At 51.4% G+C, this 21,661-nt stretch overlaps 2 protein-coding genes across 3 annotated transcripts; one reads left to right on the top strand and one right to left on the bottom strand.

Annotated features, from left to right (window-relative positions):
• Positions 1 to 13,249: 13,249 nt before the first annotated feature.
• Positions 13,250 to 17,590, bottom strand: FBXO2 (F-box protein 2). Of its 2 annotated transcripts, XM_071767440.1 has the most exons (6): positions 17,463 to 17,590; positions 15,814 to 16,088; positions 14,581 to 14,707; positions 14,392 to 14,487; positions 13,904 to 14,039; positions 13,250 to 13,526 (listed from the first exon to the last, which is right to left on the bottom strand). In XM_071767440.1, exons 2-6 carry the CDS (start codon positions 16,061 to 16,063, stop codon positions 13,392 to 13,394), a joined length of 744 nt encoding a protein of 247 aa, XP_071623541.1. In that variant the 5' UTR covers positions 16,064 to 16,088; positions 17,463 to 17,590; the 3' UTR covers positions 13,250 to 13,391. The 2 variants fall into 2 exon arrangements, with proteins under 2 accessions (XP_071623541.1, XP_071623540.1); XM_071767439.1 differs by lacking the exon at positions 17,463 to 17,590 and having other exon boundaries at positions 15,814 to 16,115.
• LOC139807011 (F-box only protein 6-like) lies at positions 17,566 to 21,578 on the top strand. The gene is made up of 6 exons (XM_071767438.1): positions 17,566 to 17,622; positions 17,735 to 18,061; positions 19,118 to 19,244; positions 19,826 to 19,921; positions 20,377 to 20,512; positions 21,158 to 21,578. Exons 2-6 carry the CDS (start codon positions 17,800 to 17,802, stop codon positions 21,302 to 21,304), a joined length of 768 nt encoding a protein of 255 aa, XP_071623539.1. The 5' UTR covers positions 17,566 to 17,622; positions 17,735 to 17,799; the 3' UTR covers positions 21,305 to 21,578.
• The last annotated feature ends 83 nt before the right edge of the window (positions 21,579 to 21,661 follow it).

The raw sequence follows: 21,661 nt of genomic DNA, 5'->3' as shown, positions 1-21,661 counted from the left end.
CTTTTTTCCCCATTTACCCACCCAAAATTACAAAATTTAAATAGAAAGACAATTTTCACTTATGAGTTGGTGTCATTATTCATAACTCCAGAGTTGTAAGGAAGGCTTTGTAGCATTCCTGGTTAATTAGAAACCTCAGCATCTCAGGGAAATCTGGGAGGGAAGAAAATCTGCATTGGAGTGAGGTGCACAAATATCAAGCACAAATCACAAGGCAAGGGAATCTGAGTTCTGCAGAAATTTCTAAATGCTTCTTCCTCAGGGTCCAGCTCCCCTGTGCAGCCCAAACCTCAGTGCAGGGAGCATGGGGCATGCCAGGGGGTGAAGCTGCTGCCATCCAAGGGGTTTCTCTACCTCCTGGCTGCTCTCTCTCAGGAGGAGAAAACAGATGGATGTGTTCCAAGGAAAGGGAAAAGGAAAAGGAAAAAGAAGAAAAGGAAAAGGAAAAAAGGAAAAGGAAAAGAAAAGGAAAATTAAAAGGAAAAGGAAAAAAAAGAAAAGGAAAAGGAAAAAAGGAAAAGGAAACGAAAAGGAAAATTAAAAGGAAAAGGAAAAGGAAAAAAAAAGAAAAGGAAAAGGAAAAAAGGAAAAGGAAACGAAAAGGAAAATTAAAAGGAAAAGGAAAAGAAAAAGGAAAAGGAAAAAGAAGAAAAGGAAAAGAAAAAGAAAAGGAAAATTAAAAGGAAAAGGAAAAGAAAAAGGAAAAGGAAAAAGAAGAAAAGGAAAAGAAAAAGGAAAAGGAAAAAGAAGAAAAGGAAAAGGAAAAAGAAGAAAAGGAAAAGAAAAGGAAAAGGAAAAAAGGAAAAGGAAAAGAAAAGGAAAAGAAAAAGGAAAAGGAAAAGGAAAGAGCAATGGCCCAGTCAGCTCCTGACCTGAAGGACCAAGTCCCTTTTGCTGCTCATGCCATACAGGCTCTGGAGTTTTTGGGTTTTTTGGGTTTTTTTCTCATACTGACCTCATGGTCTGTGCTTTGCTGAGGTGCTTGGCAGGGAGCAGGAGCAGAACCAGGAAATTCCCCTGGGATTCACAGAGCTGCTGGGTCTAAATCCCCTTTTCCCTTGGAAAACAGGCAGGATGCCACAAGCTTGCAGTGTTTTTTTTTGTGTGTGTGTGTAAGTGGCTTTTTTTGTTTGTTTCTTTCCTACTCCTGGGGCTGGCAGTCTGCTATCCCCTGCCAGCAGCAGAAGCTTTAATTAAAACAAATGAGGGGGAGAAGACCTAGAAGCAGAGAAAAGCTCTGCTAATGATGTGGTTTGCTTAGCAGGAGAGCTGGGCTGTGGTTTTGTTTGTGTCCTTCCTGGGGGAAGTGGCATTGCTCAGAGAGGAGGGAATTGCCTTGGGAACTTGGGCTGGGTTTTTTGTGTCTGTGGGATGTGTGTGGATTTCCTGCTCTTCCCAAATATTGCCCCAATTCCTGCACTCAGGAACCCCCCTGGTGTTTTCCCTGAGCTGCTGTGTTCAGCTCTGCCCTTGCATTCAATCCCCCTGTAGCTCCAGGTGCTGCTTCCATCCCTACCCCATCCCTTAGGGACAATCAGGGAAGAGCTTGGAAATTCTTAATTTTGGACCTTTTCAAACCTGGATTGGTTCCTTCAGTCTCTCAGGTGAACACATATTTAAAAGTGCTCTTGGCACTACCCCATCCTTCCCAGGTGTCATGAATCTCTCCTGTAAATAACATGCTCAGGTGCAGGATGGCAAAATCCTTGGGGTATTTTTTAGGATTATTAGAGGGACTGTTCCTTGAGTGGCTTGGCTTCTTTCAAAAGTGACAATAAAAGTGATTTAACCATACTCACAGTGCTCAAAGCAGGGCAGCAATGCACAGGTCACTTAATGGATGTTTCTTCTTTCTCCAAAGCATCCTTCATGCAAGCAGGGCCTTGTGTCTCTGCAGCTTGGCTCCTAAAAAAGAATTTGGTCACCCACCTGTGCTGCTGAGATCAGACCCTGAAGTGTGTGTGCATCTTCCAAACATAAACCAAAAAAAACTGGGTGCAACAAATGGTGTTTGAGGTGCCTGAATCTGAAAGTTCTTGCTATCAAGTTTCTGCTCTGGTAACACTTCCCCAGTTTTGGGGTTCTGGTTTTGCTGTGGAACGTGGAGTGAAGAGTCCTGAAGAGGCTGAGCTGGGTCTGGGATGCTCTCAGGAGGGGGCTGGGTGTGGGATTTTTGTGGTGTTGGCTCTGGTGCTGGTTCATGGGTGGCCTTGAAAAAGCAGTTTTGGTTTCTGTCCTCCTGCTGCAATTTCCCTGATTGCAGAACTGAGCATTTGGTACTGGCCTGAGCCTGCATTTAGCATCTTTCTCCTCTCAGATGTTAGTGGAGCATCTTAAAATAACAGCAGGGTGTGTGTCTGGGATCTACCTGTGATTACAGCTAATCAGGGCTGGAAGTGCCTCCTTGGGGTGATGCCAGGGCACTCAGAACCACTCCAAGTCAAGCTGCTCCAAGTGCTGAGTGGAAGAATCCCCATCCCCCAGGTTTCTGGGAGCCAGGGGAGGGGAATTCTCAGAGTTAGAGCTGGCATTGAGCCTTTCTCACCTGGAAGCCAACTCAGGGAAACTTGCAGACTCCTCCCCTGACCCTAATTAACAGCATCTGTTTTATTTCCAGCACACACGAGGTGCAGAAGCAAAATTCCTGCCCCCGGAAGGTTCTCAAGCAGGTACCTCGGTGACAGGACAGGGGGGATCCCCCCAGCCCATCCAAGCTCTGGGTGATCCCAGCTTTCTCACGGACACTCATACATATTCATCACCAAACTTCCATGTTCAGTGCATTTCTAGGAAGCAGGTGGAGCTCTCAAAATCAGCTCCAGACAGCGATCATCCCTCCCTCCCTCCCAGCATCCGCTCTGCCATCTGGTGGTGCCGGGCAGGGCTCCCCTGGAGGAAGGCTCCGAGTTTGATTCCCAGGGAACCTCCAGCTTTTGGCAGATGAACTCTGTGCAGAGCCCACAGCAGCACCCCCAGGGCTGCTTAAAACTCAGTTTTGCTTGAGGAGGGGGCGGATCTTGTAGGCGAGATGGTTCCTGTTGTCCTGCTTTGAGGTCTCTTTGCCAGGCCCCCCACCTCCTGGCTCCTTCCCTGCTCCTCACCCCATTCCCTCCTGAGCAGACAATTTCTGGAGTGGTCACAGCTCTCCTGCTTTCGTGTTGCACGGAGGAGCTGAAGCAGAGAGAAATCTGGGGTTTTCTGTCCACAGCTCCCCAGAGCCTGCCTGCCCCAGGGACAGGACTTTTTCACCTGGGACAAGGGGAGTACATTCTGTAAGCCAGGCTCAGGAAAAGCAGAGAAAAGGAGCAAAACGTTTTTTCTCCCCTGTTTTCCTGCAGACTCACTGATTGCTGAGGGCCACAGAAGACAGAAATTGCTCCTTGTCCTACGAGCAGGAGGAAAGTTACATCCTTAGCCCAAGGGCTGCAGGTAAATCCTGGGTGTGGGGGGTTATCTGGGGGAGCACCAAGTACCCTTTGTCCTGGCTCATCTCTCCATGAGATGAGAGATTTTAAAATTCCCCGATGATTTCTTGTGTCCTTTGCACTGTGAAGCTGAGGAATGAAATTCAAACCCACCAGGGAGGTGGAGGTTTGAGGTGTGGGAAGTTCTGTGCCCCTGGCTCTGCAGCAGGGAGCAGGGGGGCTGCCAGGGAAGGCAGAGCTGGGACACAGCTCTCAGCATTCCCGGGGCTGCTCCCGGGTCCCTTCCTGCTCCTGAGGTTACAGAGGGATGGATTTCACCCCCCCTGCCCCCATCCCGGGCTGAACATAATGGTGAAGTGAGCAGGCAGGGGAGATGAGATGAAAAGAAAAGAGGCAGCTGACCAAGGTGCTCATTAAAGCCTCCTCCAACTCTCACAATTATCATTAATGACTAATTAGTTGTGCTCCCAGTGCCCCCACTTGCAGTGCTGATTAATTTAACAAGCTTTTCCACTCCACACAGGACCCAGGGAGGAACGGGGGGCTCTGAGGGATGCAGATGCCCTGCTGGGGCCCAGAGGCCAAGGGGATGGGCGTGCTGTGGTACCCAGGGCTGGTGATGGGTTTGTTTGGGCAGCTGTGAACCCAACTCTGCTGCTGGGAGTTTCCTCCCTGGCAGGAGGTGCTGGGGAGGGGGGGGTTTGGCTGCTCCCCTGCCCCAGCAGAGAGGAGCAGGCAGGAGATGACTTGCAGGTGACTTGCAGCATGGGTTTCTCTGCCTCCTGCTGTAATTCACTGAGGCCCCTGGTTTATTAACTGGAGTCCTGGGGTGATGGATGGGGCCTGTTTCATACAAACCTGCCTTGGGCACTGCTACTGCAGCAGCTGCTCGTTTGTTTTCTTCCCTCCTCTGTCTCAGAGCCTGGGGATGGCCTTGGCTGGGCTGAGGATAAGGCTCTGTTCTCCCTGACCTTGATCCCAACATCAGCTTCTCCCTTCTCCTCCCACCCCACCAGCCACCTCCTCCCCCCCCTCAGGGCAGGAAAGCCTTGGGTGGGGGCTGCTGGACACCCTGTGGGTGCCATGGGGCTGCTGAGGGCAGGAGGGGGGAGCAGAGAGCCTGTGTCTGCCAGGAAGCAAAAGGACACAGAGCTCAGCAGGGGATTCTGCTCTGCACAGCATCTGGAGGGGCTGGGAGGGAGGGAGGGAGGGAGGGAGGGATGGGATGGATGGATGGATGGATGGATGGATGGAGGGAGGGAGGGATGGAGGGAGGGATGGATGGATGGATGGATGGAGGGATGGATGAAAGGATGGATGAAGGGATGGAGGGATGGATGGATGGATGGATGGAGGGATGGATGGAGGGATGGAGGGATGGAGGGATGGATGGATGGAGGGATGGATGGATGGAGGGATGGATGGATGAAAGGAGGGATGGATGGATGGATGGATGGATGGATGGATGGATGGATGAAAGGATGGATGGATGGATGGATGGATGAAAGGATGGATGGATGGATGGATGGATGGATGGATGGATGGATGCATCCCCTGCCTGCTCTGCAGCCTCCAAGAGGATCTGCTTCCCTCCTGAGCCAAGGAGAGAAGGAGCAATGGCTGTGGGGCAGGACTGAGCTGGTGGGAAGGCTGGTGAATTGTTTGGTGCTGCTGTGTTATGAGGCCCATTTGCAGCTTTTTTCTTGTCTGTTTTGAAACTGTGAAATGAGGCAGAGTAATCAAGGAGGGTTTTAATAACTATCCCAGCTCTGACATTTAAATTACAGATGGCATTTTCAATTAAACAGGCCCTCTCAGCAGGTTTAATTTAGCTATCAGTTCTTTAAGTGTTTTCTTTAAACCAGTGATGAATTGGGAACTTGCTCCAGCAGGAGAAGGCTCTGAGGAAGGATTGGAGCTGTCTGGAGAAGGGGAAACCCCTTCAGGGGATGCTGGGTGTGCAGAGAGAAGCCAGGGGATGAGGAGATGAGATTTTCCTCCCCTTCCCAGCACAGCTTTGTGGCTTTTCTGGAATGTCATTTGTGTGCACAGCTCCACACCTGGGTTCTGCCCAGCACAGCCCCAGCCCAGGGAGCATTTGAGCCCCCAGTGAAGGATCCAATTTTGGGAAAGTCCTGCTTAGGCCAGAGCCCAGGGAGGGGCTGGGAATTGTGAGGGTTTCTAAAAGACCAGGAGGAGGTCACATCTTGCATGAGTGTCCCCCAGGGCTCAGCCATCCCCTGTCCCTCGTGGCTGGTGACAGATTTGTGTGGCATCCCCTGAGGCCACAGGGATCCTGGGATTTCCCTGGGGGACAGTGCTGTGGCACTTGGGGAAGAGCCTTTCCCCTTTTTCTGGAGGAGATCCTCTGCCTCCTGGCAGCTGTGGTGTGGAGCCTCCTGTCCTTCCCTCCAGTGTAAGCCAGGGCTGGATAATTTCAGCTCTGCTAACAACACTTCTGGAGAGGAGAGCTCCAGGAATGCTGAGGGTGATGGAATCTCATGCTTCAGGGATAAGCTGAGCTCAGGAGAGGGATCAGGGAGGGATTCATTCCCCCTTTCCCCATGGAACCTGCTTTGCACCGTGGATCAGTTGTGTGGAAAAGCTGAGGATGGGGCTCAGGGGCTGAATCCCTCCTGGGTCTCTGGGATGTGGGGAGGGGGATTTGCCTGCAAAGAAAGGGGTAAGGAGAGGCAAGGCACTGCCTGTCCCAGTCTCTCAGTCCCTGCTGCTCTGTGTGGGTGCTGGGTGGCAGCAGCAGGGGACAAGGGTGCCACAAGAGTTGTTGAGTTGGTCCCTAAGTGCCAGGTGCCTTTTTCACCAGCTTCCTGCAGAAAAAATATGGGAATAATTTGTAATCACTGTGAATTGTTCCATGTCTATAGCACTGCTGTGATTTTTACCCTGGGAGGGGAGATCTGACCTCTGGGGAGGGGTGGTGACCACAAAGCCAGGGTGCCCTACAAGCTGCCAAGAGAATTATCAGCTCCTTTGGCACCTTAACCTGTCCAGGGACTTTGGAGCATCTAATTCCCAGGGTTTGGAAAGGTTCCTCTTCAGCCATCACTTCCAGTTCCTGCAGACACATTACAAAGATTGTTGCGTGGGATTTTTGGTGTTTTTTGTTTTTTTTTTTTTAAATCACATTAAAAAAAAACCCAAACCAAAACAACCAAACAGTAATTATGGTGGCAACTTGATTTCAAATAGGGAATCTGAGAAAATCCTGAGCGGGTCAAACCTTAAGGGGCCTGAGAAGAAAAATGTGGCTGCAATAAATGTTTTGTGCTTTTTCTCCCAGCTCCTCAAACCATCCCAAGGTGGAGGCATTTCTGTGGGGTCTGGGGGGATCTCTCAGTCCCCTCCCCTTACCTCACAGGAGAATTGTCATTTAATGACCTCATTTTCACTTGTTGGGAAGCACAAGGCCTCCTGACCAGGGGCAATGAGGGGGCTGGAGAGGAGAGTGTGTTTTTATTTCAGAATAAACCAGAGTGGTGCAGCTCAGCTACTTGGAGGTTTCAGAGCCATCTGGGAGGGGGGGAGCTCCTCCTCACAGGATGTGGTTGGCTGAGGGGAGAAAAACGCCCAGGGCCACCATTCCTTTGGTTGGATTCACTTCCTCAGGGCTTGGTTTGGACAGGATCAGGCAGCAGAGATGTCTCGGGTGGCAGCTGAGACCTTGGCCATGAAATGTCCCCCAGCAGCCCCCCAGGAGGGATGTGTGGGACCCAGCAGGTCAGGGATGCTCTGGATCCTCTCATTATTTCCAGGACAGAACCTCCCCCCCTCAGCTCTGCTGCTCCTGGGTGCAGGGAACCATTTCTGTTCCTTTTTCCCCTTAGCAGCTGTAAATTATTTATGGAACTTGACTGACCAAGTGCTGGGGAAAGGATTTGCTGCTCATTATTTACTGATCTCTTCACAAGCATCACACTTTTTTTCTTCATTTCTGGTGGGTTTTCTGGTTTTTTGGTTTTTTTTTCCCTAGGATCTCCTTAGAAGCAGGAGAAGTTTGTCCCCCCTGGATTCTCAAGGAGTCCTTTGCCATGTGCCTTTGTTGTTTGTTCTTTATAATGAAGCTGCTGGAATTAATTCCTAAGAAAGGCAGTGCAAAGAAACCTCTCTGTCATTAAACAGCCTTCAGAGCTGTGCTGAGCAGGTTTCCAGGTGGCAAACGAAAGCCTCAGTGGACTCTGTGTCAATTGACTCCTGAGCTGACTGACTGATGGGCTCTGAGCTCATATTTTAGCTCTCCTTGATATCTCTTACCTGGCTCCTGGGGGGAAAACACAGCAGGAAAACCCAGGTGAGCAGAGTGGGAAGGAGCCCAGCACTTGGCTCTCTCCTGAGGTTACCAAAGTCCTGAGGATATGGGATTCATACCCTTGGATTTTTTTTGCTCAGGGCTGGGGGATTCTGTGTAGTTGGGGGTTGGAGGATTCTGTGTAGCAGGGTCACTCCTGGCTGGGGCAGGGCTGTGCTAAAGCAAAGTTACATGGGAGGCAACAAAACCTGATGGTGCCTCATGAGCTTTATTCCTGGAGCAAGCACTGTCTAGGTAGAGATTAGGAATTAATGCATCCCATGGTTGTTTGTTTTGGTTTTTTTTTGTTTTTTTTTTAATGCTTAAGCTATTTTGCCTTTTAGGCTTGCTGCTGCCTCCTTTCCCCACCTTTCTCCCACCTGCCCCAAATCACAAACTCTCTGCTCAGACCAGAAGCACTGAGCTCCCTCCAGCAGCAGCATCTCCTGTTCTGCAAGGGAGGTACCAGACCAGAAACAAATCAGCTTTTCATTCCTCTGAGCTTCTGGGTGCTGCTCAGAACCCTCCAGGCAGAGCCCTGTGTCCCAAAGCCTGAAGGTAAGGAGTGTTTTTCATATTTGGTGCAGGGGTTTGGGCTCAGGGAGTTATCCCCCTGCTTCTCTCCACCTGAATCCTGTGTTTCTTGGTTTTCTGTGATTCCTGTAACCTGGACCTGAGCTGGTCCCCAAGGGGCTGGAGCTGTGAGGGGACACCAGCATTTAAAAAGGGGGAGACTGGGGCTGCTGCCTGGTTTTTTGCTTTTTTTTAAAAAAAAAAAAATGTTGCTTAGAAACCAAACTCAGTATTACCCAGCTCTACCAGATCTGCAGTGCAGAGCTCATGGTGCAGAGGGAAGAGAGGTTTTTTTTTAATTTTTATTATTTTTTTTTTACTCTTTTCTTTTACCAAGAAATAACTCACTTTTCAGCTGTTGGAGAAGGTAGTAATTGATCTAGAGTTTTGCAGCTTGCCTTCTGGAATGGTTTTACTCTTAATGTAGGAATAAAACTCTGTTAGGTCAAATACACAGCAATAAATACAAGAAGCACATTAACTTTAATATATTGGATTATTCCACTTGGTGGTGACAGGGAAAAAAAAAAGATTTAATTCCCCTGGCAATGCAGGCAAAGAAAATCACTTTCCCTGCCCATTTTTCTTCTGCTAAGTCATTTTTGTCCATCAATGCCAGCACTGAAGGCTTTGACAGGGTTTAATTTCACTTTTTGTTCTTCTAACCCAGTGTGAAAGTAAGAAGTATTTTCTCCACATAAATTGTTGACAAACTCACTCAATGCCTTTTTTTTTCCTACCTGCTACAGATTTCTTCTCTGGTGGGATGGGGGGAGCTCTCAGTCCTGTCAGAAAGATGGGGATTGTCACGGGCTGGCAGGGTTGGGGGGCTTTGAGCTTTGCTGAGCTGTTCCCCTTTTTCCAGCCATGCTGCTGGTGGTTTCTGTTCCTTTCCCAGCTGGAGCCAGGATTTGCTTCCCCACAGCAGCAGTTTTTGTGCTGTTCCACCACCCTTCAGCACCTCAGCATCTGCTCCATCTCTGCACGATGTAGAAGCACCCAGCAGGCTGGGGGTTTCTCCCCTCTGATGTGCCTGAAGTCTCATCAAATCCCATGCTCATTTCTTGTTCCAAGCCTCCCCTTGTTTTCTGGGCAGTGTTGGTGCTGTTTCTTTTTTGTACAGTTTGTACAGTTCCCCAGATTCCTGTTTTACATCAGACAGAGGCAGGGGTGATCTTGGCATCCTGGCAGACAGGCAGGAGGTGGCTCTGCTGTGAACCAGGCAGGTACCAGAGAGACTGAGCTTGGACAGCAGGGGAAAAAAACCAAAAAACTCTCAGATGGGTGAAAGACTGAGAAAGAATTTGGAGGGGGTAAAGCCAGAAAGCTTTAAAACCCCCACCTGGATGGATCTGTGCCAGGAGTGATGGAGAGATGGCTGTGAGGAGGCAGGGCTGGGCTGGGGGGGTCTGCATTGGTTTGAAAGCATCTCTGCTGTCTGCAAAGTGGCAAGAGAGCCTGGAGAAAAAGGCAGGGGAGGAGGCTCTGTGTGGTTACCTGGGTTTCTGCACTGGGTTTCTCTGTCCAGGCAGAGTTATCACTCCAATAAGCAGAGCTCCTCCACCAGCACCCAGACTCTATCTGATGGGAGCTGTCTCAGACAAGAAAGACTTCACAATAATCCTGCTGGCAATTAATTGGCTTTTGTTCAGCAAGGGTGAACAAGATCTCATCTTAATCTGTTGCATTATTTCCCCTTGTATAGCACAGTCAACATAAGATTAGGTTTAATTTACAAAAAAATGCAAAGTCATTACTCATATCTGGATCAGGATTTTATCTGCTTCGGGTGTTGGTGCTGATGAGGGGAGCTGTGTGCTGAGCTGGGAATTTTTACCCTGCTGACTTGAGGACCTTTTGGAAGGGCTGCAGGAGCAGAGCTCTGGTACCATCCCTGTCTCCTGCCTTCCCCAGGGAAGCAGCTCGGGATGAGCAGCCTCTTCCTCAGGGCTGGGGGCTCTGCTGCTCTCAGCTCTCCTCTCCCTCTGCAACAGCAGCTTGGGGAGACACAGGAGAAATTGCAAGGGGAAGCCCAAAGGAAAAGTTTTGGGGTGCAGAGCATCACCACCCAGGGGCAGGTTTGTTTGGGGCCATTCCAGTCCTGGCAGTGCAGGAAGGACAAGCTGATGGTTTTTGGGATGCCTGGGGGTTTCTCTGTGCATTCCCTGAGTGCTGGTACAACTCATCCCACAAACCAGGCTCCCTTCTCCCCACCAGTTCCCTTTCATGTCCATGTGCTGGGTGGGACACAGCTCCCTGCTCACATCCCTGGGTGTGCTGAGCTCCTGCTGCCATCAGTGTCTTCCCCCCTCACCCATCAGCCCAGTGAGCACTCTCAGGACTTTTTTGTGGCCTCTCTGCCCTCCTGGTGATGCTGACTGAGCTGTGGTTACTGGGAGCAGCTCCAGGTGAGTTGCTGCAAGTGCCTGGGAGGGAGGTGAGCCCAGGGTACCAGAGCTGGGACTCCTCCTTGCATCCAGGGAAGGTGACAAAGTGGCTTGGGGTGCCAGGGCATGGTGTAGAGGGGCTGCCCAGCTCCTCTGGGTGTGATTCTGCTGATCCTCAGGGCTGGGTTAAGATAAAGAGAAACTCTGCAAGGGAAGGAGTGTGACTGATGGGAGTGATGCTCGATAAATCAGAGCCCTGGGACAGTGCTGGGGAAGCTGCTCCCAGCCAGATCTGAAAGGAAACTTTCCCTGCTTGGTGCTTGACATGTTAGAAGCCTTAAGACTTCCCAGTCACTGAAACTGCTCTTTCTGGACCTCCAAAGTGCCTGCCCTGTAAGGAAGCATCCTGAGGTCCTTTGTCACCCTTCTAGGGCAGGAGACTGAGCAGGACAAGGACAGGGTGATGGAACCAGCTCAGTGCTAACCCTGCTCACCCAGGGATGAAGGGCTTGGAATGGCTGAGCCACAAAGGCTGGGGGGGTGCCCAGGAGAGGTTTTTTTCTTCACTGCCCACAAGCAGTTTCCAGTTCTTTGAAGGTTTTTTCACTCCCAACAGGCTCGTGGGCCCAAGTGCAAGGAAAAGTCACTTCCCATCCTGTTTGTGGCCCTGCTCAGCTTGGCTGCAGCTTTAGGTTGGAAGGCTCAGCTGCAGGTGGCACCTCAGGAGGTGCCATTCCCAGCCTCTCCAAGCTGTTAGAGAATCAGTCTCTTGAACCACCCTCCCTTTTACAGCTGGCTGGAACAGCTGGGCTGCAAGCAACAGGGAATTGTCAGACAGTTTGGTGGAGTTGTTTTTTTTTTTTCTCCCTCATCCCTCCCATCCCCAGTCTCGAGTGCCTGGTGAGGAAGCAAACTCCTCCATCTGTCCACAGCCCCCCTCGGGTGGGCAATAATAGGTGTTTCACATAGAAAAACTCAATTAGACTTGACAGGAGATAAATACCAGAGCTTCCCTGCCAGGGCTTCGTTTTGCTCTGCTCTGGGGTTCTGCAGAGAACTCGCTGCAGGTTCTGGGATGAAGCAGGGGACACAAGCACCCAGCAGACACAGAAGATCCACACAGAATTGTGTCATTTTATTCAGTTTGCCTGGACTCTGGCTTGGCACAGCTGTGGCTGGGAGGCCAGCGTGTCCCAGGCATCCAGGTGCAGTGGTGCAGGAAGCCCAATGAAGCAAAATGTGCACAAAGTGACCAGCTCAGAAGCTCTCTCCTTTGGCTACAGGTAGTAGTAATGTAGTAGTACACAGGTAGTAGCAGCACACTGCACTCGTGATGGTGCACTTTGATGCAAAGTGGCATTCAAGTATCTGTGTGCTGGCAGCCCAGAGAGACACAGGGGCCCCAAAATCTGTGCCTGTCTCTGTGCAACACCAGCTCGTGAGGGAGATGCTTTTCCAAGGGGGCTGAGCAGTGGGGACAGGCTCAGGGAAGCTTCAGTGTCTGTTCAGGATGGTGGCTCCTGGCCCTGAGTGGTCCCAAGAGGCACCCGTGGGAGCACAGGCAGAGTGCTGGCTGTCAGGAGGATGGAGTGGGGCAAATGTGAGCTTTTTGCACACATTTAGTGGGATGGAGTGGGGCAGATGTGTGCTTTTTGCACACACAGTGGGTTGGAGTGGGGCAGATGTGAGCTTTTTGCACACATTTAGTGGGATGGAATGGGGCAGATGTGAGCTTTTTGCACACACTCAGTGGGCAGGGAGTCCCAAGCTCCAGTGGGGCCACCACCAGCTTTCTGTGTGAAGAATTTCTCCTGCCTGCACACAGCCTGAGCAGGGGCTGCTTGCACTGAAGGATGGGGAGGGCAGGAAGGGGCTTTGTTTCCATTTGTTTCCACTTGTTCCTGGGCCCCCTCCCCAGTTTCCTCCTAACCCCTTTCCCAAGTCCTCCTCCTCTCTCTAGCAGCAACTCCAGGCAGTTGCTGTCTGTCTGAGGAAGCCAGAGGAAACCCCAGAGAGGTTTTGGTTCCCAATATCGAATCAATTCTGAATAAATGGAGGCTGGGAACAGTGTTAGGGACAAGGAGCCAATTCCTACTGCTTTGCATCATCATCATCACTACAGATTACACTGGGGATCAGAAAAGCACTTGGTGGCCAAGCTCAAGCTCCTGTGGGGCAACCAAGGATTTCTGTGGTTTATAAATGGGAGAAGCCAAGGTCCTGGCTGCAGGTCATGGAAGCAGTGACAGGAATGGGACAGGGCTCTGGGTTTCCTTGTCTGTTCGAAGTCTCTGCTTTTCTTTCTTCCTTTTTTCACACTCTTGACCTTCCAGAAAATATGCCCCATGTAGCCCTTAAGGTTAAGGGGTGCCCAAGCCAGGAAACGGGCAGGGGGAGTGTTCCAGCTGGGGCTGGGGGCTCGGTGGCTCAGGAGAGGAGTAGGGTCTGCAGGATTTTGAGGTGATCTCATGTCCGTGGGGTTAACACCACTGCAAGCAGCCAGGCAGAGTCTCCCGGGGTGCACTCACCAATCTGTCACCTTCTCTGCAGAGTCCTCCTGAGGAAAGGTGGCTTGTGGCCCCTGGCACAGGCGTTGGGATGCAGGAAGGTTGGATGCTCTACAGCCCCGAAGCAGCACCATGCAGAAACCATCCCAAGGCCACGGGATGCCCCGAGGGAAGTCAGCTCCAGCACGCAGGGCTAGGGCTCCACTGTCACCGTGCTGTTGGTGACACGGACACCATACCAGCCCTTCCAGAAGAGGCTGTCCTGGCCCCCGTGCTCGAAGCGGACAAAGCGGACCCCGGGCCCGTAATTGGAAAAGGTGTGGGAGATCTTTGGGAGGAGAGAGACAAAGGGCTTGTTGGTAAAACCACCAGGAACCTGCCCTTGGGGCACAGAGCCTTCTGCCTCACACCCACCCCCTTGGGTAACAGCTCCCATTTCCCAGTGGGAGTTACTGGGAGGAGCTTGGATGCCTCCCCCAGCTGCCACCTCCATCCTACACCTGCAGTGCTGGCTTAGCACATTTTTTTATACAAGGCAACCACCCAGAATAATCCCTTTGGTCAATGAGAGGCTCCACAGAACACGACAGAGCCTTCTCCTCCCCCAGGAGAACCCTTCTGCTCCTCTCTGCTTGGAAGGATTCCTGGTTCATGCAGGCTGAGGGCAACCCCCCCCCCCCCGAGGTGCCCAGAGCTGCCACTCACCTCTGTCCAGCTGCCATCATTGTCCTGGGGGATGGTAATGGTCTCACTTTTGTACTCAGCCAGAACATCCTCATTCTCTGAGAGCAGCTTCACACAGAGCTCATAGAGGCACCCAGCATCCCTGCGTCCTGCATACCTGCAAGGAGAGCCCAGCTGCCAACCTCACCTGGCTGAGCTCTGCACACAACTGCACCTCCCTGAATGAAGGCTCCGCCCAGCTCATCAGGTCTTGCTTTGAGCTGGAAATCCATCCTTGTTCTTTCTCCAACCCATCCCCTCCCCTCATTCCCAGCAGCAATCTGCTCTCCGAGGCTGCACGCACCAGTTCAAAGCTGGGAGCTGCTGGGGAAGCCAAGACTCAGCCCTGCCCCCTGTCCCCATCCAGGGGATCCTGGCAGCTGAGCTTTCCAGGCCCTCCCTTTAAGGTTTTATCTTTGCCCTCCCTTCTCTCTCTTGACTCTGTCTCCTGAGGCATCCTTGCCACTCACCAGTCTTTTACCACAACTTTAGGCTGGGTTGTATCCATCAGCTCCTCCCAGTAGCCTTCAGCCCTCAGGTCAATGACCTGAGCCTTTCGACACCACCTGAAACACAAGAATTGGTATCACGGTCCCCCCTGGGACTGGGGCAGCCAAAAATGTCCCTTTTCCTCAGGTAAGAGAAGAAAGCAGCCTTACTCATAAGATGTAACAAAGTATTTGTGGACACCTTCACTAGGGAATTCTTCTCCAAAGTCCCCTGGAAGCTCTTCAATTTTCCAGCCATCACCTCCATTCTCCACCTCTCCCCAGTGCTCCAAGTCTTCTGCAAATGGCAGAAAAGAGACTTGGATGAGACTTGGTTTGTGTGGGCCTGGGGAACCTGACCACCTCCCCCTGGCAGCTTTCTCTGGCTGGTAAAAGTCCCACAGCACCAACTTCCTGTGGAGGCTGTGGAGATGTTTACTAAGTGTAGGGGTCAGACAAAAACTTTTATTCTGGCTGAACTCAATATTAACAAACTAACATCCCCCCCCCCCAAGTGGTGATGTGCACATGGAAGTATCCAAGTGAAATTCTTTAGGTATTCTGAACAGTGCTTTAGCACTTTCACTATTACATGGGAACAGCTGGGGGAGAGAGGCTGATTTGTAAATTTTCTCAGTTGCTAAGTGGTTTTTCTAGAATGGCTTTAACCACTGGGCTCTTCTGGTCTGAGCCAGATGTTGGAGGATGTTGGATGGATGTTGGTTGGTTGGATGTTGGTTGGTTGGATGTTGGTTGGTAGGATGGATGTTGGTTGGTTGGTTGGTTGGATGTTGGTTGGTTGGTTGGATGGATGGATGGATGGATGTTGGTTGGATGGATGGATGGATGTTGGTTGGTTGGATGGATGGATGTTGGTTGGTTGGTTGGTTGGTTGGTAGGATGGATGTTGGTTGGTTGGTTGGTTGGTTGGATGGATGGATGTTGGTAGGTTGGTTGGTAGGATGGATGTTGGTTGGTTGGTTGGATGTTGGTTGGTTGGTTGGATGTTGGTTGGTTGGTTGGATGTTGGTTGGTTGGTTGGATGTTGGTTGGTTGGTTGGTTGGATGTTGGTTGGTTGGTTGGTTGGATGTTGGTTGGTTGGTTGGATGGATGTTGGATGGATGGATGGATGGATGGATGGATGGATGGATGGATGGATGTTGATTGGTTGGATGTTGGAGGAAGCTGCTGATATAAAGTGGAAGTCAAGTAAAGCCCTTCGCAAAGGCTGATTCTCAAATGATCTGACTGTGTGTGTGCATTCAGTGAGCTGATTCTTGGGCAAGAGGAAAATGCTGTGGTCTGACAGCAACTGAGAGGGTTTTTTCAAAGACTGGAGGCAGCCAGTTCCTAGGGATGCCTCAATCCATGGAATCACAGGGTTTGTTACGCTGCTCTCTCACCTTCACCGCACGGGTTCTGGATGAGATTCTTCCTTTTCTTGCTCAGGAAGTAGAAGTTTTGCCAGTTCTCTGCATCTTCCTCTGCCTCTGCTCCAGCCAGACCTTCCTGCTGACACTTGAGGACCCAGAGAGCAGCTCCATCGATCAGGTTCTTCCACTGGCAGCAGACCAGGCGACACGCCAGCACCAGATCCACTGCAGGGATGGAGGCCAGGATTCGGATCAGCACTGCCTCAGGGAGGGACTCCATCCTTCAGCCAGGCTGGAGGGAGCTGCTGAGGAGCAGAAGTGAAAGGAAAGGTGACACAGAGGCCCTGCAGACATAGGGGGGGGGGGGTGTGTGTGTCCCCTCGGTGATGCCAAACACTGATGGATGGGGAAGAAGGGAAAATAAAGATGTTATCTGGAAGTCTGGGGTGTGGGGGGTGGGTGGCTTCCTATTAAATTAATGTCCTGAAGCATGTGCACAGATGAGTGTTTTCTGTTTGAAGTGAAGCCTTTAGCTAAATCCACCCCCAAAGTGGAAGTCACTGGCAGCTGCAATGGTCAGAGTTTGTCAGCTGCCCAGACCAGAATCAGCCCTGCTGGAAATCTCTGCTGCTGCAAAAATCAAAAAAATGCAAAAATCAACCTGCGCTCTGCTTCTCAGCAAGGACCCCTTCTGCAGAGGGAGGGAGCTGGGTGTTTGCTCTGCCTTTAAGAGCATCGCTGCTAACAAGTGCTGCAGAGCAGTACCAGCTATCAGTGCTGAGCATCTTGCCAGCTCCAGTTGCAGTGGTTTGTTCCACATCTGAAAGGTTTTCCCTCAAGGGGCTGGCACTTCATCTCCTTAGTTATGTGCCTCGGATAAAACAGAGGTCTGAGCACGACTGAAAATAACTCAGCTGATAACGCCCCATATTCCTTTTGGTGTCAGAAGCCTGTGCTTCACCTCCCTGTGCTTCACCTCCCTGTGCTTCACCTCCCTGTGCTTCACCTCCCTGTGCTTCACCTCCCTGTGCTAGTTCTGACTCCCAACAGCTCCTGAGTTCTGGGGCTGCAGGGACGAGAAGAGCTGAGCCCAGGTGACCCGTGGGGGATGCACCATGACACTGCTTTTATCTCAGCTGGGAAAGTTCCAAGACTGCAGCAAACTGCACTGCTGCTGCCAAACTCCTCGGGAATGAGTCCTTAAGGCTAGGAAAGCACTTAGGAATAAAGCAGGTGGAATACCCTGACATGTAGCCTGGCAGTCCCAGATCGGGTAAGGGGGGAGGAGAGAGGATCCTAAATCTGATGTCCAGATGCAGAGGTACCGTGCCCTCTGTCTGCACTGCAGGTGGGAACTGCCATTGAAACCCCCCTGGCTTTTATGGCAGCAGCATTGCCCTTTTTTAACCCCTTTTCCAACCCTTAACTACAGTTCCGAAGGTTAGAATCTTTTAATCTATTTTTACCGGAAAAAAATTAAGAAAAAACAAATTCATGCAGATTTTCCTGTGCTGCAGGGATTTCTCCTTCCTCACCCCCTCTGTCAGCTGCGGGAGCATCACCGCTCCCCTCCCTCAGCTCCGCTTCCCCCCGTCCCGCAGGGCTCCCGCACGCTGCCCCGCACCGCTGCCTCCCGCCGCATCCCCGCACCCCGGGGCGGAGGTACCGAACGCTCCTACCTGCTGGGCGTGTGGTTCTGAGGCTGTGGGCCGGGCCGGGCCGGGCTGCCCTGATAAGGGCTGCGGGACGGGGCGGCCCCGATCCCGCTCAGCACCGCCCCGCGCTCCGCCCGATGCGGAAGGGACGCATTCGCTTCACATCCGCGTCCGGAACGCGCAGGTTGGGCCGGGCCGGACCGGACCGGACCGGTGGGACAGCGGGTGGGGACGGGGACATCAGGGGCAGGCGCGGTTCTGTCCGTAATGGTGAAAATTGGGTTTATTTCCCGGAGCTCAGCGCTGTCGGTGCTCGGGGTTTTTTCCCTCCAGGCCGCCACCCCCCGGCTCTCGGTCCGTGATGACGACAGCCATCGGGGACCTCCCCGAAGATGTCCTGGTGGAGCTGCTGTCGCAGGTACCGGTCCGGGACCTGATCCACGGGTGCCGGGCTGTGTGCCGGCAATGGCGGGACGTGGTGGATCTCAACACCCTCTGGAAACGCAAGTGCCAGCGGGAGGGGTTCTACGTCCAGAGTTTGGACAGAAGCATCTCCGACTGGAAGACCTTCTATCTGCTCTCCCACCTGAAGAGAAACTTGATCAAAAACCCCTGCGCTGAAGGTTGGTTTCGTTACTCCTGGCAGAGCCCCCCAGCAGTGGGGATGAGGCCGTGTCCTGCATCCCTCGGGTCTGGGATGCCCAGGCTGGTGGATCTAGGGAAGGGATTCTGCCCCCGTGCTCAGCCCTGGGGAGGCCACAGCTTGAGTCCTGTGTCCAGTTCTGGGCCCCTCAGCTCAGGAAGGAGATTGAGGTGCTGGAGCAGGTCCAGAGAAGAGCAAGGAGGCTGGGAAGGGATCCAGCAGAATTCCTGTGAGGAAGGGCTGAGGGAGCTGGGGGTGTTGAGGCTGGAGAAGAGGAGGCTCAGGGGAGACCTCATCACTCTCTCCAACTCCCTGAAAGGAGGTTGGAGCCAGGGGGGGGTTGGGCTCTTTTCCCAGGCAACTCTCAGCAAGACAAGAGGGCACAAGAGGTCTCAAGTTGTGCCAGGGGAGGTTTAGGTTGGACATTAGAAAGAATTTCTTTCTGGAGAGGGTGATCAGCCATTGGAATGGGCTGCCCAGGGAAGGGGTGGATTCTCCATCCCTGGAGATATTTCCAAAGAGCCTGGATGTGGCACTCAGTGCCATGGGCTGGGAACCACGGGGGGAGTGGAGCAAGGGTTGGACTTGATGATCCCAGAGGTCCCTTCCAACCCAGCCCATTCTATGATCCTATGATCCCTGCTGGGGCAGAGCCACAACCTGCAGCAAAACTACCCTGGGGAGAAAATGAGGAGTTAGTGCAACCAGGAGAATCCCCAGAGTCACTGAAAGAGTTGGCCTCAGGATGAAAAATTCAGGGGAATTTTTGTTGTCAGAGACCTGATAAATATAACTACAGTAATCCCACATTATCATTGAGTTTGTTGTGGTCACCTGTTGTCCCAGCTGCTGACAGCCACATTAAAAGGAATGGCTGCATACAGCCAGGAGTCACTTTCAGCTGTTGGAAAAACTGAAAAGCTCATCAGAGTAGGTTCCCAGCATTCTGTAGCTGATTTTTTTTTTTTTTAACAAAAGCAAAGATGCTGCTGGAACACGAAATGAGGCCCTAAGACATTTTATCATTTGTGTTTAGAGAGCTTTCAGCACTGGAAACTTGATAAAAATGGTGGAGATGAATGGAAGGTTGAAGAGCTGCCTGGAGATCATGGAACAGCCTTGCCAGAGCCCAAAGCACGGAAATATTTTGTCACTTCATATGGGTAAGAGCTGCATTCTGGAGCTGCATCCTCCTGTCTGTCTGTGATTAGAAGGCCTGAGGCAGGGCACTGAGCCCTGGGTGGGACAGGTCCAGGTGTGGGTGAAGGAAGGAGCTCAATCAGGAGTTGGTGTAAAGAGAGAATTAAGCACAGCACGTGCTAAACTTCTCTGGCCCTGCCAGGGATTGCCTTGAACTTCTTTACAGTCCCCATGGCATTCCTGCTGCTCTCCTGGCAAGGGCTAAGGTTTGGCAAGCAAACCAGACACACCTGACAGGGTTTAAGAGTGGGAGGGGTGTTTGTTGTGCTGTAATAAAAGCTGTCAACAGAAGCTTTTACCTGCATTGAGTTTCCCGTGTGTTACACAAGCACAGGGAGCCCTCTTGATCCAGCCTGTAGGTAACGATCCCTTCCATCTGGGCATGAAGCTCAAGTTCACTTCCTTGCTCTGGAAAAAGCCCTGGCTCAGCCTGGAAGGGCCTTCAGGGTCTGGGTGAGCTTTGGGGAGAGCAGAGCTGTTGGGGAAAGGATGTGCACAGGGAAGAGAGGTGTGTTTTGTAAAGCTGTGACTGTTCCTGTTGCAGGCCCTGCTTCAAGTCTCAGTGTATCTGTCTGAAGAAAGAAGGATACTGGGATCAGCTGATGGATGAGAAACGGCCTGAAATTGTAGTCAAGGACTGGTATGTGTAAGGATGGAAAACAACTGGTATTGGCCTAAAGATAAGCGAGGCCTCTGGAGCTTTTCCATGCTATAAAATGGGTTCTTTATCCTTTGGGAGCTGTAGCTCCTGAGTAAAGCAGAGACTACATCTATTCAGTGGGCTGGAAGAGGGTGGCAGTGCTGTGAAGAGCAGGAAGCTTTAGAACTTCTTTGTAGCTCCAGGGGTGCCATTCCTTTCCCTCTGGAGACTTACATTCAGCAACTCTTCCTCACAGAGCAGAAAAAGTGCTAATGCAAAGATGCACATTAAAACAGAAAGCACATTACTGGAATTTGCAGGTGGCTTGAAGCAAGAAGCACAGAGGGATCTTCCATGAGAGGAATTCCCCTGGAGTCTGTTTTTTTTTGAACAGTGAAAGGGCAGTAAATGCTGCATAGGCAGCCCTGCTCATGGATTGCCCCCTGCCTCTCCAGGTATGCTGCCAGGTATGACTGTGGCTGTCGCTACGAGCTGACCGTGAGGCTGCTCTCTGAGAAGAAACAGGTCCTGGAGGAGTTCCACCCCGAGCCTGTGCTGATAGAGCAGTGGAGTGATGCAAAGTGGAGAGAGGTAAGCACCAGCCCTGTGGACACCAGTTTTTCACCAGTATTGTGACACCTGAAGGCCTTTGTCACAAGTCCCACGTGGAGCTTCAGCCTCCTCCATACGCAGGGGCAGGGGGTCCCTGCTGCTGCCTGTGCTGAAGAAGCAGGAGTGCCAGGAAAGGCACAGGTTGGTTTTGTTAAGTGCCCAGGGGTTTCCAAAGAGACCCCCCCCAGGTGTCCCTGGTATTTTAGCTCAGTCTCTTTAATTGCTCCTGGCTTTGGCAAGAGCAGTTTGTGTTTTTATTGGACTGAAAAGCTTTGTTTATCACTACTACATGGATGATAAAGTACTGCAGGTGTTACTTTTCTGAGACTGCTGAGCGTGTTTAACTGGTTTGATGGGCTGCAGACTCCCCATTATGTTGTTGCTAACATTCCTAATAACCAAGCTTAATGTTATGTTTGACTTGGAGAGGATTTCAGGGTAGAAGGCTGAATGAGAGGATGTTTTTTCCCTCCAAAACAGGGGGTGCAATGCACTTCCAGTGAAAAAGAGACCTAAAAATGAGCTTTTCCTCAGACCAAGACTTGCATGCCATCGTTGTCTGAGCTGCTAGGTCAGTGCTGATACATTTAGGCAGACTAAGAGGAATTTTTTTTCTTTCTCCAGATGTCTCACACCTTCCAGAATTACCCAGCTGGGGTCCGTTACATCTCCTTTCAGCATGGAGGCCAAGACACCCAATTCTGGGCAGGGTGGTATGGGGTCAGGGTGACCAACAGCAGCATCACCATTGGGCCCCAGACATTGCACTGAAGGCACAAGAATGTTTGCTTTTACCTCAAGACTGCAGTGAGGTGGTTTCAGGTGCACTTGTTTGTCTGCACTCCCTGGGTTTTTCTTGCAGAACTTCTGCAGGCCCAGCCCTTTGGAAGGACTTCCAGCTTGCATCCTCTTGCACTATGGATGTTACTGCAACTCCCCAGGAAGATGAGGACAATTAAATATGTCACCTCTTTGCTAGTTAGTATGTCCTTATGCTATAGCCAAATACTAAATATTAAATAGAGAAGCTTTTTTGTTTATGGAACTTCTGATAGATAAGGCTCAGCTGTTTCATTTCAGATTATCAGTGCTGCTCTCAAGGGCTCTGCTTCAGAGACACTCATTTTA

The sequence above is a fragment of the Heliangelus exortis genome, chromosome 23 (genome assembly GCF_036169615.1).
Source record: "Heliangelus exortis chromosome 23, bHelExo1.hap1, whole genome shotgun sequence".
NCBI classification, from domain to species: Eukaryota; Metazoa; Chordata; class Aves; order Apodiformes; family Trochilidae; genus Heliangelus; species Heliangelus exortis.
This window is presented reverse-complemented; position numbering and strand designations above follow the sequence as displayed.